Source organism: Crocuta crocuta, unplaced genomic scaffold, assembly GCF_008692635.1.
Source record: "Crocuta crocuta isolate KB4526 unplaced genomic scaffold, BGI_CrCroc_1.0 scaffold549, whole genome shotgun sequence".
NCBI classification, from domain to species: domain Eukaryota; kingdom Metazoa; phylum Chordata; class Mammalia; order Carnivora; family Hyaenidae; genus Crocuta; species Crocuta crocuta.
The window spans coordinates 1,946,504-1,962,906 of NW_027529169.1; the positions used below are offsets into that span (position 1 = coordinate 1,946,504).

The 16,403-nt window shown below is 49.8% G+C and overlaps 1 protein-coding gene across 1 annotated transcript in view; it reads right to left on the reverse strand.

Moving 5' to 3' along the window:
• Nucleotides 1-450: 450 nt before the first annotated feature.
• Nucleotides 451-16,403, reverse strand: part of AVIL (advillin) — a 17,204-nt gene continuing 1,251 nt past the window's right edge. Inside the window, exons 2-19 of the mRNA XM_077757444.1 lie at nucleotides 16,202-16,276; nucleotides 15,309-15,505; nucleotides 13,589-13,697; nucleotides 13,399-13,509; nucleotides 12,676-12,878; nucleotides 12,128-12,206; nucleotides 11,923-12,021; nucleotides 11,109-11,262; nucleotides 10,905-11,005; nucleotides 10,289-10,426; nucleotides 10,022-10,180; nucleotides 8,304-8,483; nucleotides 6,788-6,933; nucleotides 6,505-6,649; nucleotides 4,847-5,035; nucleotides 4,119-4,187; nucleotides 2,707-2,823; nucleotides 451-1,123 (exon numbers count right to left, since the gene is read on the reverse strand). Of these exons, the coding sequence (XP_077613570.1) occupies nucleotides 1,010-1,123; nucleotides 2,707-2,823; nucleotides 4,119-4,187; nucleotides 4,847-5,035; nucleotides 6,505-6,649; nucleotides 6,788-6,933; nucleotides 8,304-8,483; nucleotides 10,022-10,180; nucleotides 10,289-10,426; nucleotides 10,905-11,005; nucleotides 11,109-11,262; nucleotides 11,923-12,021; nucleotides 12,128-12,206; nucleotides 12,676-12,878; nucleotides 13,399-13,509; nucleotides 13,589-13,697; nucleotides 15,309-15,505; nucleotides 16,202-16,276 (2,385 nt within the window). The 3' untranslated portion in view covers nucleotides 451-1,009. The remainder of the gene's footprint in view (nucleotides 1,124-2,706; nucleotides 2,824-4,118; nucleotides 4,188-4,846; nucleotides 5,036-6,504; nucleotides 6,650-6,787; nucleotides 6,934-8,303; nucleotides 8,484-10,021; nucleotides 10,181-10,288; nucleotides 10,427-10,904; nucleotides 11,006-11,108; nucleotides 11,263-11,922; nucleotides 12,022-12,127; nucleotides 12,207-12,675; nucleotides 12,879-13,398; nucleotides 13,510-13,588; nucleotides 13,698-15,308; nucleotides 15,506-16,201; nucleotides 16,277-16,403) is intronic.

The window sequence follows — 16,403 nt, forward strand, 5'->3', positions numbered from 1 at the left end:
TGTAGCGTGCTTTGAAGGCTCTCTGCAGTGGTATACATGCAGGTCTGGCCTCATTACTGAAATTAGTACCACATGGCCCTGTTTGTCTTTTGGATAATGGAGTGTAGATGGGTGGGGATGGAGGTTTCCTGGACAGCTGGAAGGCAGATTTTGGCATTCTCGTGCCAGAAACAGGACCGTACAGTGGTGCAGTTATCTGGAGAACTCACTCAGCAGTGCCTCCTTACTACCCCAGTGCCGAGACAGCCCTCCCAACACAACAAAATAATTACCGTAAGAGCCAAACCCCAAATACTGAAAAGAACTCCTATTTTCTCATACAGATATCTTTACTTGAAAAGTTAAAAATCTCTGACACATACAGATCTGGGCATTAGGATTTTGACTTGGGGTATATACGCAAGTAACTTCAGTGATTGGTGGGTTAAACAGATTTTGGAAATACCGATCTTAAAATTTATTTACTTATTTATTTTGAAGTTTATTTGTTAGCACGCACAAGCAAGGGAGGGAGGGGCAGACAGAGGGAGAGAGAGAAAATCCTAAGCAGGCTCTATGCTGTCACCACAGAGCCCTACTCTGGGCTTGAACTCAGGAGCTGTGAGATCATGACCTGAGCTGCAATCAGGAATCTGACGCTTAACCGTCTGAGCCACCCAGGTGTCTCCTGATCTTAAAATTTAAAACAAACGTACATCCTTGCCCTGTTATTAAACTCTTTAAACTTCATTTTTTTTGTTCTCTTACGTTGACTTCTGTGGATTCGTGCAGGTTTAGTGCTTTCTGCTGGGACTTTAAACTGGAAGGCCACAAAAATTGAAAAATAGGTATTTAACATTTTAGGTATATAACAAGGAATGCAAAGATGAGAAAAATGGAGAACATGCTGTGATTTGCATCCAAATTAAGTAGCTGGCTATTAGGCAAAAATTGGCAGGTACATTCTTTCCTAATATTGGCACTATCTGCTCTCTTCTGTGGCCTTGTGGTAGGCATATCACTTCTTGCCTCAGAAAAGCCCCTTTTCTTTCTTCATTTGGAGCTGCTTCCAGCCAGGCAGAGCATCAAATTGCCCTCTTGTGATGCCAAACACGGAAATAAAGTCCTGTTCAGAGAGGTAATTCTAAGAGAGAAAACCAAGTCTCTAGTTAGAAGGAAAACATGGCACCTATCAATGCCAACAGAAGTGGGGGAGGGGAATGTAGAGCCAGAGATCATCTTTGAAGGGGGAAGGAGAGTGAATTTTCAGGAGGTCTGTAATAGACTTAAATTATCTATTGAAGAGTTCTTAGGTTGTGGGGTCCCATTTGGCCTGAGGAGAAGCTGACTGGATTTGCTGCTCTCACGGTCCCACCTGGCACCAGGTTTTTTCCAGAATAACAAGAAATTGGTTATATATGATGAATTCTAGACGTTAGGTTTTGGCTGAATGGAGAACTAAATCGAGTGATGGTTTTCCTTCATGCCCTTATCTCCCTTTTTTATCCAGACATTTTCATTTTTTAAAAAATGTTTATTTTTGAGAGAGAGAGTGCAGATGTGTGTGTGAGCGGGGAAGGGGCTGAGAGGGAGAGAGAATCCCCAGCTGGCTCCTCACTGTCAGCATAGAGCCCGATGAAGGCTCAAGCCTGTGAACCATGAGATCGTGTCTTGAGCCAAAATCAAGAGTCAGACACTCAACCGACTGAGCCATCCAGATATTTTCAAATGCATGATCAAGTGGATCTTGTTGAGTGCATAAAATTCCCCTAACATTTATTTATTGATGCTTGCCGAATATTTTCTGAATGAAGATACAGCTTCTGTTTCTAAGAAGGCTGTAGTCCGGATACGTAACAGTTGGTTAGATAAGACATTATGGGAAACCCAGAGACCCTTCCCGAATCAACTCCTTCAAGGGGAAAATGAGTTAATCCATTCAACAAGAAAATGTTAATTCATTCAGCCAAAACTTAAAGAGTGCCTACTATGTGCTAGGAACTGTTAGAGGTGCTGAAAAGCAGAGACAGTGGTGGTGAATGAGACAGACAAGATGCTTGCTCTCAAGGAGCAGTAGACAGGGCGGTCAGGGAAGGCCTTTCTGGGGAGGGAACATTGGAGCTGAGGCCTAAACAGTGATGAGGAGCTGGCTCTGTGAGGATCTGAGAGAAGAAAGTTTTTTTAGGTGGGAGCAATACCAGTGTAAAGGCTCACAGGCTGGGAGGAGCATGTCGAAGACAGAAAGGGAGCCATAGGCTGGAGGGGGTGGAAAGTGAAGAAGGCAGTGGTCGATGAGATGAAATCAGAGAGGTGGGCAGGGGCCAGGCTGTGTAGAGCCTTGAAGGCCACACGGGATTTTGGATTCTCTTCTAACCGTAGTGGAGAGCCACGTGAGGTGTTTGAAACAGAACAGTGTTGTTTGTGTTAAAAGCCTCCCAGCTGTTAAATGGGGAACTGATCGTAGGGGGAAGGGTGGAAATCAGGTGGGGGACTATTGCAGTCGTCCTTGATGGCTGGACAGCAGAGAGAGGGAGACGAGGGGGCAGAGGCCAGCTGAGGGGTTGATGTGGGAGCCCCGGGTTTTTGTCTTGAGCTGCTGGGTAGCTCAGGTGTCTGTTGAGGGGCCTATGGTGTGCCATAGTGGTCCTACTAGGCCACGTGCGGAGACCGGTGCTTTGTTCGTGGAGAGCTCTGCTCACATCAGACACGGCTCCTCTAGCCACTCACCTCCTTCTTGGCAGGGTTCACATCCTCAGGCAGCTCCTGATTTTGACTTTTCAACAGAACTTCTATAGGGTAATATTTTTGCTCCGAATTCAGGGAGAGGGTTGCATTCCTCATGTCCTAGGCGAGGTAAGAATGTAGACAGGATAAGAGACGGTTCGGGGTCTGTGCAGTCGAAGTTCTATGTGTATAACATTGAGTATTGTGGCTTATACCACTGCACCCTTTGTGATTACCTTTTAGAACAATGCTCTCTAAAGTTGGCCGTATGTCAGAATCATCTGGGAATCCTAAAATATGCAGATTTGAGGGGCGCCTGGGTGGCTCAGTCGATTGGATGTCTGACTTCGGTTCAGGTCATGATCTCACGGTTCGTGGGTTCGAGCCCCACGTTGAGCTCTGTGCTGACAGCTAGCTCAGAGCCTGGAGCCTTTTTCGGATTCTGTGTCTCCGCCTCTCTCTGACCCTCCCCTGCTCACACTCTCTCTCTCTCTCTCTCCCTCTCCCTCTCCCTTTCTCTCTCTCTCAGAAATAAATTAAAAAAATTAAAAAATAAAGTATTCAGATTTGAGGTTCTTCTTGGGAAGACTGATTCAGTAAGTCTAGGGGAAATCCTGTATAGACATTTTGGCATAAATGCTGTGCGTGTGTCTCACTTAACTACTGTGATCACATACCTTCCTTTGGCACTTGTATTTCGGCTCATGCTTTTCCAGCCTATAAATGACTTCAAATTGAAGTCATTTCTTTTTTTTTTTCCATGTTTATTTATTTTTGAGAGAGACATAGAGTGCAAGTAGGGGAGGGACAGAGAGAGAAGGAGACACAGAATCCGAAGCAGGCTCTGTGCTCTGAGCTGTCAGCACAGAGCCTGATGCGGGGCTCAAACCCACGAACCGTGAGATCATGACCTGAGTCAAAGTCGGGCGCTTAACCAACTGAGCCACCCAGGTTCCCCTATGTTTGTTTCTTTTTAAGCAGCAAATCTATTTTAAATTCTGGAAGGCAGTAAAATGAGGGACTTGGCTTTGAGACCTGTTTTTCTGTTGATTAAAACAATCCTAAATCTGGAGGTGCCTGCGTGGCTCAGTCGGTTAAGCATCTGACTCTTGATTTCCGCTCAGGTTGTGATCTCATGGGTTCATGGGTTTGAGCCCTGCTTTGGGCCCTGCGCTTACAGTGCAGAAACTATTTGGGATTTTCTCTCTCCCTCTCTGTCCCTCTCCTGCTTGTACACTCATGTGCTCTCTCTCTCTCGAAATAAATAAATTTTAAAAACCCAACAATTTTAAATCACAGTGGACCACTAGAGTGATAGTAAGAAGGACAAGATAGGGTTTTGCCCATGGGGCGTCTGTAGCATTTACAGTTTCTCGTGGGCTCTGCTTGCTTCTCCAAGAGTAAACCCAACTCACCGCAGTGATTCTTGTGATAGCAGCAACATCTCCTAGCTCTTCTTTTAACTGTTCATATGATTTCCCTGCCTGAAACAAAGAGACAGAAAACAGGACGAGGTGCTGCTTATGGGGGACTATACCTCAGGCCTAGGCTGTACCCTTAAGGGGAGCAAACAAGCCAAAGAGTCAGGGAATCAGAAACCACTGCAGGGGGAAGCACAGATAAAAATCCCCGCTTCTGGTCCATGCCAGGCTGGAAGGTACTTAAACATGATCTGCGCTCTTTGCTGGCGTTCCCTACCTCTGGATGAGACTGAAGACAGAGCGGTCGACCAGGAGTCAGACAACCTGGCTTCTTCCTATGGGTTAATTGTGACTTTAGACAAAACCCCTCCCTTCTAAGCCTCCTTGTTGATAACATGGGAAACAATGTTTGCCCTGGTGGTCAGGGTGGTTGTGAACCTCAAAAAGGTGGTGTGTGTGGATAAAGTTTATAAACCATTTATTACTTCCACGCACTGCTTGTTCCTGAGACAAGCTGTGAATTCTCTAACCGGACTTAGTGCCGTGGTGAGTGGCAAAGAGAAGGAAAGTAAAAAGCAGGGAGTTGGGAGGGGGTGGGGGAAATGTGGTCCTGGATTTACTCAGCCCTTGAGTCGGTACCCTGCTTTCCCACTGAGCTCCTGGCACCGAGCTCCCGGGCGGTAGGGATGTTCCCCCCACCCCCCTATTCTCCCTGTTCTTACACTCCAAATATGAGAGTCCCAGGCCAAGAACCATCCTGTGAAGGTGGGAGGCTCAAACCCCTGTTTAATGATCAGGATCGGTGTGTCAGGGTCTCGGCCACTGGGGTGAGTGTGCAGGTACTCCTCGGCCGTAGTGAGGGCTCTCTCCTTCTCTGTGGCATTGGCCTCAGCGCCAATCCACAAGAATACCTGTTGTGGTAGGAGTGGAAAATATTCATGTGCTTTTATTAAGGACAAGGTACCAGACCACATGCCCTGCCCTGTCTTCCCCGCCTCAGCAAATCACAGCCTCAGAGAACTTCCCCAGCTTACTTTGTTCAGCAGAGAGAAAGGTGTTCCTGGAATTTTATTTTATTTTTTTATTTTATTTTTTCCTGGAATTTTAAGTACACATGTATCTCCTAGATCTACATGTCCAGTCCTGGAGCTCTCATTAAACTTCAGCTTCCTGGACCCAACTTCTTGGACACCCCCTCATGGTGGCCTCCAAGCAGCATGGGATAGAACACCCCCGAATGCAGCCCTTCTTTCTTAGACTTGTGTTTGTGTCTCCATTCTTGGTGAATGGAATCCATCCAGTCACCTAGGGCACTGGGAGTCATCCCAGATACCCCTGTGTCCAGCACTTGTCAAATCTGTCACCATCCCACCACCCCCGTACAGCCTGTGGTGGCTCTTACTTGACTGTTACAACTGCTGTCCTGACGGGCTTCCCAGTGCACAGTGCAGTGTCCTGCTGTCCCCCTCCGCCCGCCCCTGATCCCTCCTCTCCTACTTTCCAGAGCAGTCTGTCAAAAGCATAGTGACCAAATCACTCACCTGCTTAAATTTCAGTAGCTTTCCCGGATAAAATTCAAACTGGGCATGGTAGGTAAGGCCCACACCTACTTCTTAGCTTCATCTCTGACTCCTTAACTGTTGTGGGATTGTTGGTAGTTCCCTGTATAGACGATTCCCTTCCGTGCCTTGCTTCTCCTCGTGCTGTTTCCTTTGCCCAGGAGGCTCGCTCTACCTCTCTACCTTGCCTACTTGTCCTTTGAGATTCAGTCTGGGAGCCATCTCTTCTAGGGAGTCTTCTCTGAGCCCCTAAACTGTGTTGCATGTGCTTAATTCGTGCTCCTATGGCACCTCCTATCTCCATCACGGCAAAATGAGGTTTCTACATCCAGCTCCTCCATCGGTCTGTAAACTCAGAGCAGGGGCCCTGCACCTTGGTGACACTACACCAACCACAGGGACTGGCATGAAGGAGGGGCTGAGTATGTTTGCTGAGCTGAAGAAAACAGGATATTGGGGAGGGCTTGCCTTGAAGATATCCCCTTTACACCCCTATATTCCCTAAAAGGCCCATATCTCTCTGAGTGTGGATCCTGTTGCTGTTGATCTTAAGAGAGAAGCGCATGATGATAATATGGCCTGATTTTCTCAAGCAAGGTGGGAAAATCCCCAACGCGGGAGTTCTAAACAGCCTTCTGGTTTCTTTATCCCTGGCAAAAAGTGGGCTCTTCCTTTGTTTACCACTGGCGAATGTTTGGCTGACTTGGGGCCGGGCCAGGGCTACCCTGGGTTTATTGTTGGCAGGGGAGACACTATCCAAAAAATAGCCTAAACTGGGGGCATCTCTGCCTCCTGTTCCAAGTTCTCTGGCTATGTCTTACCTGGTCCCAGGTGTCCAGGAGCATCACATCACCTGGGTTCAGGTCATCCTGGGTGAAGTCTGTGACCTCAGTGACAACAAACCGCCCTGTCTTATTGGAACATTCAAAGAGACGGGGCTGCACGTCTAGGATTTCCTGCTGGAGTCTGCAATACAGTCCGTTTGGAGGAACTGAGCGACTTCAAAATCAGACTTTTACAAAGGAAAGGCATCCTAGACTTCATGCAGTTCCCAAGCCTGGGCAGCAGGGGGAGCCCAGAGGAGAGGGCGCTGTGTTCCCCTACCTTTTGTCATTGGCATAGGCGGTCTTCCCTCCCAGCAGGTCCCAGAACTCAGCCGGCTCCTGGCCCTCAGCCACAGTGTCCTCTGTGCCCTCGCAGAGAAGGCTGGCCAGCTCCTTGGCCATTGCCCGCTCATCCCCACTAGACCCCTGTGTGGGGGGAGGAGAGGATGGGGATTGGTCACACAGACACGTTGATGTGGGGGGCGAAGCCAAGCTGAGAGTGTCCTGGGCTCAGCTACCAAAGCCACAGTGCTTTAGGATGGGGAGAGAGGTTTGTTCTAGTGCTGGGAGAGGAGGAGCGGTGGGGGACGGGGATGGCAGGGAGCGTGGAGAGGAAAGCAGTGTGGTGGCAGAGGGCAGGACCAGACCCTGAAACCCACAGCGGGTGTCGGCAAGAGTCCCCTTGGTTTTGGCTTTGCTTGGAATTTCAGCACCTACTTTGGATTCTTTTTTAAGAGAACAAAATTAAATTTGAAAAATTACATTCAAGAAAATTCACTCTTTTTGGTGTACACTTCTAGGAGTCTTGACAAACACACAGGATCATGTCACCACCATCAAAACGGAAGGTCTAGAACATGTGCCTCAGCCCTGCCAAAAATTCCCTCGGGCTACCCCTTTTGTGGTCAGTTGCTGCCCACGTCCTTAACCTCTGGTAACCTTTGGTCTGTTCTCCCTCACTACACTTTTGCGTTTTCCAGAACGTTATGCATGGAATCCCGCATTGTAGAGCCTTTGAGGCTGGCTTCCTTCACTTAACACAGTGCATTTGAGATTCACCTTCGTTGTGAGCATCGCCAGCTTTTTTCGTTGTGTTGCCGAGAAGTATTCTACTGTATGAATATACTGCTGTTTTCATTTTCTAGGTGAGTTGCTTCCAATTTTGGGTGCTAGCGAATAAAGGTGGTATATGTATATTTCTGTGAAGGTAGTTTTATTATCTCACATGGGTATATACCCAGGCATGGGACTGCCGGATCATATGCGTGTGTTTTATTTTATTTTATTTTATTTTATTTTATTTATTTATTTATTTTTTAAATGTTTTTTATTTATTTCTAGGAGAGAGAGNGTGGCATCCCTGGGATTGTCACTTGCACTTCCCTGGTGACTGTGGCATTGAGCATCTTCTCCCGTTCAGTACTTTTTTGTAAAACAATTTTAGTGCTTTTGAATGTAGAAGCAATCTGAACGGACAGAATCAAGGTTCTAGTGCCTCTGTTAATGTTAATGCCTGTCCTCTTACAACCCACCAGACTGGTGTGGAAAGATCGACTTATCCAGCCTCCACCTGTGTAGAAGTTTATGGCGTGTCTCCTGGATGTGAGCAATGCTGTCAGTGAGCTTGTAACTGTGGGAAACACTGGCAGTCCCTTTGAAGATCCTTTAGGGAAAGGCTCCTCTTCCTGAGGACTGCTCCAGCCTACTGTTTAGTCCCTCTGGCCTTGCCAACAGGAAGGAGGGCCCAGGGCTGGGCTCCAAGGGGCTGGTGTGTCCGGCGGGCCCAGATGTCTTACCTTGCCATACCACAGGTAGTGTTCTGCTTGGGCCCGCAGCAGAAAGACATCATTGGAGTTCAGGGAGGAGGCGAAAGCTGGAACCTCTACTGCTTTGGTGTTGGATTTGTCGTGGCCTTGAATCTGGAAGAGTCTTACTGGAGGGTCGGGCCCAGCGTTTCCCTTTCTGGAAGTCCCACCCTAGAGAGGAGAAGAGCAGAATCTGGTTCTCAGGAGCACCACATGAGCAGAGCTCTGAGCTCACCGCTGTAGAGACCGTGGGTGAATTTATTTTTTTTATTTTTATTTTTTTTAATTTCTTTTTTTTAATGTTTTATTTATTTCTAGGAGAGAGATAGAGACAGCATGAGCAGGGGAGGGTCAGAGAGAGAGGGAATCACAGACTCTGAAACAGGCTCCAGGCTCTGAGCTGGCAGCACAGAGCCCGACGTGGGGCTCGAACCCACGAACCGCGAGATCATGACCCAAGCGAAAGTCGGACGCTTAACCGACTAAGCCACCCAGGCGCCCCGAGACCGTGGGTGAATTTAATACTGCTTTTGCCCGTGGGGAGCTGCCATGCAAACAGGAAGAGGCCAGGCACACTGCAGTCATGGAGCCAATAATATTAGCACCCACTCTGAGACTTTTATTATATGTTAGGCTCTGTGGCTGGCGCCTTACCTACATTGTTTCACAGAACCTCATAATAACTGTGTGAAGTAGGTATTAGTGTCCTGTAGTACAGGTGGGAAAACAGGCTTAGCAGTCTGGTTAATAAATGACAAGGCCAGGACTTGACCACAGCGTTGTGTGATATCAAGCATATAGCATTATACATTCCTGGTATTGCTTCTGCCGGAGCTTCAGGGAAGAAGTGGGACTTGAGTTTGAAAGGGCACGTCCAGTGGGGGAGGGAGGGTTGGATGTGGCGGTCTAAAGGATGTGGACATGAGGTCTAATGAGGAGACTCACCTCACTGAAGTGAAATGTGTAGGTTAGGGAGCTGAGGGTAATGCACCTCCAGAGGTAATATGGGTCAGATTATGAAAGACCTTGAACATTATTAATAGGGCAGTGGTTTGGACTTGAAGCCCTAGGCAGTCAGGATTCACTTGAATGGCTTGGAGAGATTAACCCCCTTCTTCTTTTTTAAAAATGTTTATGGGGCGCCTGGGTGGCTTAGTCGGTTAAGCGTCCGACTTTCGCTTAGGTCATGATCTTGCGGTTCGTGGGTTCGAGCCCCGTGTCGGGCTCTGTGCTGACTACCAGCTCAGAGCCTGGAGCCTGTTTCAGAGTCTGTGACTCCCTCTCTCTCTCTGACCCTCCCCTGCTCATGCTGTCTCTCTCTCCTAGAAATAAATAAAACATTAAAAAATTTTTTAAAAAAATGTTTATTTTTGAGGGAGAGAGAAAAACACAAGCGGGGGAGGGACAGAGAGAGAGAGGGAGAGAGAGAATCCCAAGTAGGCTCCATGCATTGAAAGTGTAGAGCCCGATGTGGGGCTCAAACTCAAGAACTGTGAAATCATGACCTGAGCTGAAATCAAGAGTCAGACACTTAACGGACCGAGTCCCCCAGGCGGTCTAAGATTAACCCTCTTCTTGTGGGTTAATCCCTTGTCTGTGTCTACCCCAACCCTGGTCTCCATCCCTCCTCTCCTATACGGTAGCCTCCTGCTGACTTGTTAGTTCGGAGCATTCCTGCTCATGGTGTAATTTTACCTGAGGGTTCTCACCTCAAAGATAACTAGCTTCCCTTTGAAGATGGCCATGAAGTGGCGTGGCTCCTTCCCCATGGTGACTCGAACCTGCACAGGGGCCCCATCAAACTCCTGATCCACCTCCACGGCCTGGTATGCCGAGGCTGCCAGCTCATCCTTTGAGGCGTGGCGGCCCTGCAGTGGTTAGAGGGGAGGAATGGGTCCCCGCCATGCCTTGCCACCACCACACAGGGGCCAGAGGAAGTATCAGGAACCAAAGCCAAGAGTCTGCTTCAGGCCTACCTGCCAGATGTACAAGATGTAATGTGGCTTCCCGTTCACCTCATATGTGTAGAGAACCAGATAGCAGTCTCCCCCGTAAAAGAAGCCATGCCACTGACGCTCCACAGGGACCAGCTCCAGGTTTTCAATTCTCCAGACCTGGGCACAGAAGGAGACATAGTTGCCCAGGGACGGGGCTCCTATCTGAAGAGACAGCTGCCTGAAGGGAATTGGGCCATGCTCAGCAGAGAATGCACCAGGTAAGGCACTACCATCCACTGAAAGCACGCCTTCCCTCCCTGGTTCTTCTTTCCTCGGCGCGAGGACTTATCACACTTGCAGGATCTGAATCCCAAAAAGAACTGGATCATTCCTGCCCAGGTACACCCCCATCATGGCTCAGGGATGCTTTGAATTTATCTGTCAGGTGAGTTACTGATAGCACACTGGGGTTTCAGCCTCTCGCATCCCTGAGGAGTTGTGGGAAAGCTTTGCAGACCCAGACACCTCTTAGAGACCCCTCCTGAGGTGCCAGAGCCAGAGCAAAGCAGACCCAGGACCACCCGCTCCCTCCTCTCCAGTGGAACAGCCGGGAGGGCCAATGCCGCCTGGCCTGAGGTGCGAATCACCGACTTACCTCAACTTTTCCATTGCCGTCATCGACCATTCTTTCCTGGGCAGCTACCTCCGGCTTGGTGTGCAGCAGGGTCACATCAAATTTATCCTGGAAAACTTTAGCTGCAGAGGAGGGGTTGGGAGAAGCCAAGTGAGTGAAAAGCACCCACGGCCGCCTTTCTAGAGAGTCCCAGCCATGAGAAGGCGACCTGAGGAGCAGTCTCACCGATTCTACCAATGCCAAATGTTTTCCCCAGGCCGGTGGTCTGGTCCTTCACTGACCACTTCTGGAACAGCTGCTTAAACATGGCCGACTCAGCCCCGTCATTGATGGTCTCCACGTTGGTGCTGCCAGGGTAGCCCTTCATCTGGATGAAGTTCTGCAGACACCCCCACCCCCCGTCCCCGAAAGGCAGGTCAATCAGGGAACACTCCGGCTTCTTTGCTTGGCTGGTGCCTCACCCCTTTGAAGCCAGCTGATAGGATTGCTTTCTTCTGGGAGTCAGAGTCAAATCCTAACTCCCTTATGTGTAGGGGCCAAGTTACCTGCCTCAAGGAAAGGACTGAGGGAATGGTCCAAGTATCTCTTGATTGGCCTGTCATGATGATGACTAATTTTTTTTTTTCAAGATCCTCTATACTATGTTTTCACGGCACTCACGTAGTCTACTGATTTTGTGTCATATTCATTTGCTCACTTACTGCTTTGTGAGTGCATCCTGCTGGGTTCATGTGCATGGGTCTGCACAGTATCATAAGCTTCTTGAGGACAGGGCTGTCAACCGTGGTAGGACATTCCCTTCGAGAATAGCAGCCGCATTTTCTGAGCCGGTGTAGGGGCCAAGTACTGTTCTAAGTGCTTAATCCTCAGAACACCAGGAGATGTGTATTAAACCTGGACTTGAATCCCAGCTTGTCTGTCAGACTGAAGTCCACGTATGTGACCGTGATGTTCTATGCTCACGTTCCTAGTATGGCTACACATCTGAAGTAAAACTACCAGAATTTTTTGGACAATACCATACACCTGTAGCTCCTACCAGGGCTTTAGACATGGCCGTCTGTTTCTCAATCTTGGTGGCTCCTCTTCCTTTCCACACATAGATCTTGGTTCCACTTTGGTCTAAGATGTAGCAGTCCTGAAGCAGTCGGGGACAAGAGTGGTTACTGCCGCTGAGGACCATAGGGAAGATCTCTGAAGCCGGGTCTGGCCACAGGAGCCACACCCACCCGAGCTCTACTTACATCATGGTTCAGTAAATCCTGGACCAGTGGCCTTGTTGCTACCTCCGTGACCTCCAGCTGCCCAGCTGAGTCTGAGACCCTGGAAAAGGGGAGAAATTAGCTGTGTCTTCCCTTCTACAAAGCATCTGATAGCCAATTTGATATTTTTGCTGGCTTTGTTTTAGGATGGAGTTTCTGGGTATAAATTCTGACTTCTTCCAACAGGCGTGGCTAGAATGCAGGTAAGAGTGTAATGGACTCTGTTGTCTAGAAGACTTCTGTGCATCCCTCTCCCCAAGATTATCTGCTCCACATCCCCGGGCATGTATGGACCCAAGTAAAGGAAGAGTCTCCTCAAGAGACCAGGAAGGGTGGCTGACAGGAACAGACAGTAGCTACTTCCCTGAATGGGGAACACTGAGCTCTATCTAGAAGCTGCATATGAAAAGGTTAAAAGAAAGCCAGATGCCCGTACCCAAAATGAGGAGCCAAGCACAGGTGCTTGGTTTTCTGGGAGATATCTTCCCCTTACCCCAGCTTCCAACCAGCATCTAGGCTTAGTTACTCACTGATACAATATGATGTTTGATTTCTGCTGCTGATCTATGATCTCATCGGGGACTGCAGGCTTGATAATGGGGCGTTGGCCGAGGGTGTCCTGAAGGACCTTCATCAGCTCCGGACTTGCTGCCTCCTTGTCTCCCTCGATCACACCTATTTCAGCACGGCCCCCTCGCTCCCTGTCCCGAATATCCTTTGCCAGAAGCATAGCCTACAAAAAAGCCCAAGGAAGCAGTCAGCCCTTCCAGGTCCCCCTCTGCACCTGCTGGCTTTGGGAGGAGCAACCCAGGTCCCAGACACAGGGGTTATTCTGATGCTTGGGACCCTGGGGTGAGCCACAGACTCACACATTTGGCCTGTCTCTGAAACAGATTCTACTCAAAGGCAGGGGTCTGCCTTACATCTCAAGGGAAGAGCGAGTGGAAGAAGGAAGAAGGAAAAGGCAACAACAACAACAACAAAAAGGAGGGGGGCACGTGGGTGGCTCAGTCGGTTAAGCGTCTGACTTTGGCTTAGGTCATGATCTCACGGTTCATGGGTTCAAGCCCTGTGTCAGGCTCTGAGCTGACAGCTAGCTCAGAGCCTGGAGCCTGCTTTGGATTCTGTGTGTGTTTCTCTCTGATCGTGCCCTGCTCACACTCTCTCTCTCAAAAATAAATAAAACATTAAAAAAATTTAAAAAAAAGAAAGAAGAAAAAGACAACAGAGAGTGCAAGCCCCAGAAACCATACCTTCAGGCGCTCTCCACTGTTGCTCTCTGGGCCATTCCATTGGATGATGACCTTCCCAAGGTCCAGCAAGAAGACATCGCCTTGGTTAAAACTGTCCCAGCTCATTTCCACCTGCAGGTGAGAAGCAGACATCGTCCAGGAGGAATTCTTAGGTGCCAGGTGGAGCAGATAGCCAATGGGTAGGACTTACCTCGGTGGCCCTGATGTTTCTTTTCCCCTTCACGTGTAGCAGTCGCTTCACGTCGTAGGTGTTGGTCTCCACATGCTTCATCCCAGAGGCCACACCCCCCTTCTTGTAGCTGAGGGAACATCCAAATAACACCCGGTTATTCACTGAGCACCTACCGTGTGCTGGGTTTGGGGGGACCATTATAAATTCCACAGTTTTGACCTTTGCCCATAGAGGCGATGACAGGATGTGGGTGACGGTCACAGCTGCCACAGAAGTAGACTTCTGACTCACAGAAGTGAGGGGGCGCCGGGGTGGCTCAGTTGGTTAAGAAGTAGACTGAGTGATAGATTTTTTGGTGGTCAGGCAGTCTTCTCTGAAGGAACGGCATTCAAGCTAATGTATTAAGAGNAAGTGAGGGGGCGCCGGGGTGGCTCAGTTGGTTAAGTAGACTGAGTGATAGATTTTTTGGTGGTCAGGCAGTCTTCTCTGAAGGAACGGCATTCAAGCTAATGTATTAAGAGGGATAGGACCCCACAAAACAGAGGGCTGGGGTTCTAGAGGGCCCATCAGTGGTGAAGACTGTAGCATGAGCTCGTTTTGTTCTAGCAACTGTCTAAAGATCAGTGTGTGACAAAGAAAGGGGTGCAAGCTGGGCAGTAGCAGAAGCCTCAATGACACTATGGCCTTAAGAAAAACCCTCTCCAGGCATCAGTCCTCTTGTCCCAGGTGTTTATACCAACCTGGCCTCCATCCCAGGCGTCCTGCACCTGAAGGGCATGAAGAAAGCCACTGTGGGGCAGAAGGTTTGTCTTTGGGCTCCCTGGTGCCACCTTGTGGTGCTTTGTGCCCAGCCGACCCTTAGTCAGTGGGGACTGCCAGCCTGCCAGAGGCGAGCCTTGGACCAGCCTCAGGTTTCTCCCGCTTGTTTGAATTCCTCTTTTTGTTTTTAATCTCAAGTGAAAAGTTTTGAGTTAATTAAACTCCTCTGTTCATGGGACATTATTATCACTGTCCTTTACAAGACCCCTCTCTCGTTTTCAGTATTAATGCATTCCCTTTCATCTGCATCTGCTCACCCATTCCTCTCCCTACCACAGTCATCCCCTCTAACAGTTCAACTATCTTCTGTTTTTCATTCTGGTAAGCGTGTCCTGGTGTATGGTGGGCGTATATTTTTTAAAAACGGAAACTGGCATTGTTATATATTTCAAGTCTCTGTCTTGGTTCACTGAGCACCGTGGCTTTAAGACCCGCCCACACGTTAGGGGTGTGTCTGATCCATTGTCTCCAGCCACCACACGGTGCTCCTTGGCATCATGGAGTATTTCTCCTGTCCTGTCTCCCAGTGGTGGGCATGGTGGGCACTCTACACTGCCTACAGCTTCACCCCACCCTAATGACACTGCTGTGGACATTGCGGTTCGTGAGCTCTTGTGGACCCAGGTACATGAGAAGTCTTCTGAGTCAGGCACCCAGAAGTGGGATATGCCTCGGTGGCAGCAGACTGCTCTCCAGAACGCTATGCCGGTCCTCCCACCGGTGCGGGACGAGGCCTATTTCTCCACGGCCTTGCCGCCGCTTGCCACCAGCCGGCACTCTCATCTGGCCTGCTCTGACAGCTGAAGTGATAGCTTTGTTTTGATTTGCATTTCTGGGACTCTTCATGTACTTATTGGCCCTTTTGGTTTCCTGTTGGGTAAACTGACACTTATGTCCTTGCTCCAGCATAACTACTCACACGATGCCCTGCTTGAAGTAGCCTTGGAAGGTGTCAGACTCATGGTACTGGACCTCCCGGTGTTGCACGGGGCCACCCCCCAGGTAGTCATCCAGCTGCGTAGTGTAGATGGCTGCGCAGCTCTGCTCGTCCTGGGAGGAGTCCTTCCCGATCCAGAAGTGGATGTTCTGGGAGAGGAGACTGCCCACTCTCCGTGTCTGGAATGTCCAGAGAGATGGGGTCAGGGGTCAGGGGCCAGCTCACCCCTCCGCCCCCGCTCTGCTGCTGGCCTCTCCGGTGTGGGAAGGACATAGCATATGGTGGCTTGTGTGCCGCCCTAGGCGGGCTCGGGGCCCCTCTCCCTGCCTGCAGTGGCCTCTGTGCAGACCTGCTATGTGGCTCAAGCTCTGGCAGCCCACGTCCCTCCCACATTGGGGGCAAGTTGACAGCTTACTGTTCTCAAACTACATGAAGACCAGTGAGGAGCCTTTGCAAGGCAGGGTGCAGACTTACACCGCTCCCCCCTGCACCTGCACAGCTGGCCTAGCGCTGCTCTGTCCATCTGCGTGGCTCTGTTAGCATCATTCTTGTGGGATACTGTTTCCTCAACTAGAACGGGCACTTTGAGGCACGGCCTTATATTCACCCGGCCTTCCTCCACACCACTTTAGTGTGGGGTCTGAGCCCCGGGAGGGAGAAGTGCTGCTTGTGGGCTACCCGCTGAGGTTCCGACTGAGGGCCCCATCCCCTAAGAGCGTCCTTTGATAGTCACACTGGAGGCCTGTTCTGTGCAGTACCGAGGAGGGACCAAGACCGATGCCAGGGACCTGATTAGCGCCAGCAGCAGATCTCGGTGGGACCCAGGAACCGGCGCTCGGCGGAGAAGCGCATGGGAATAGGCAAACGGTGCTCACCGAGAGGATGACGTAGCAGTCCCCCTCATAGAAGGTGCCGTGGGCGCTCAGGGGCACTAGCGCCAGCTCCAGTTTCTGGAAGGACAAGGGCTGTGTGTAGTCTGCAGTCCACCCCGCCCATCCAGCCTCCCTCTCCTCTCCATCATTTGGCACAGGTGGCAGGAGAGAGGTAGGGGAGGTGTCCCCATGGATCCTACGGGGC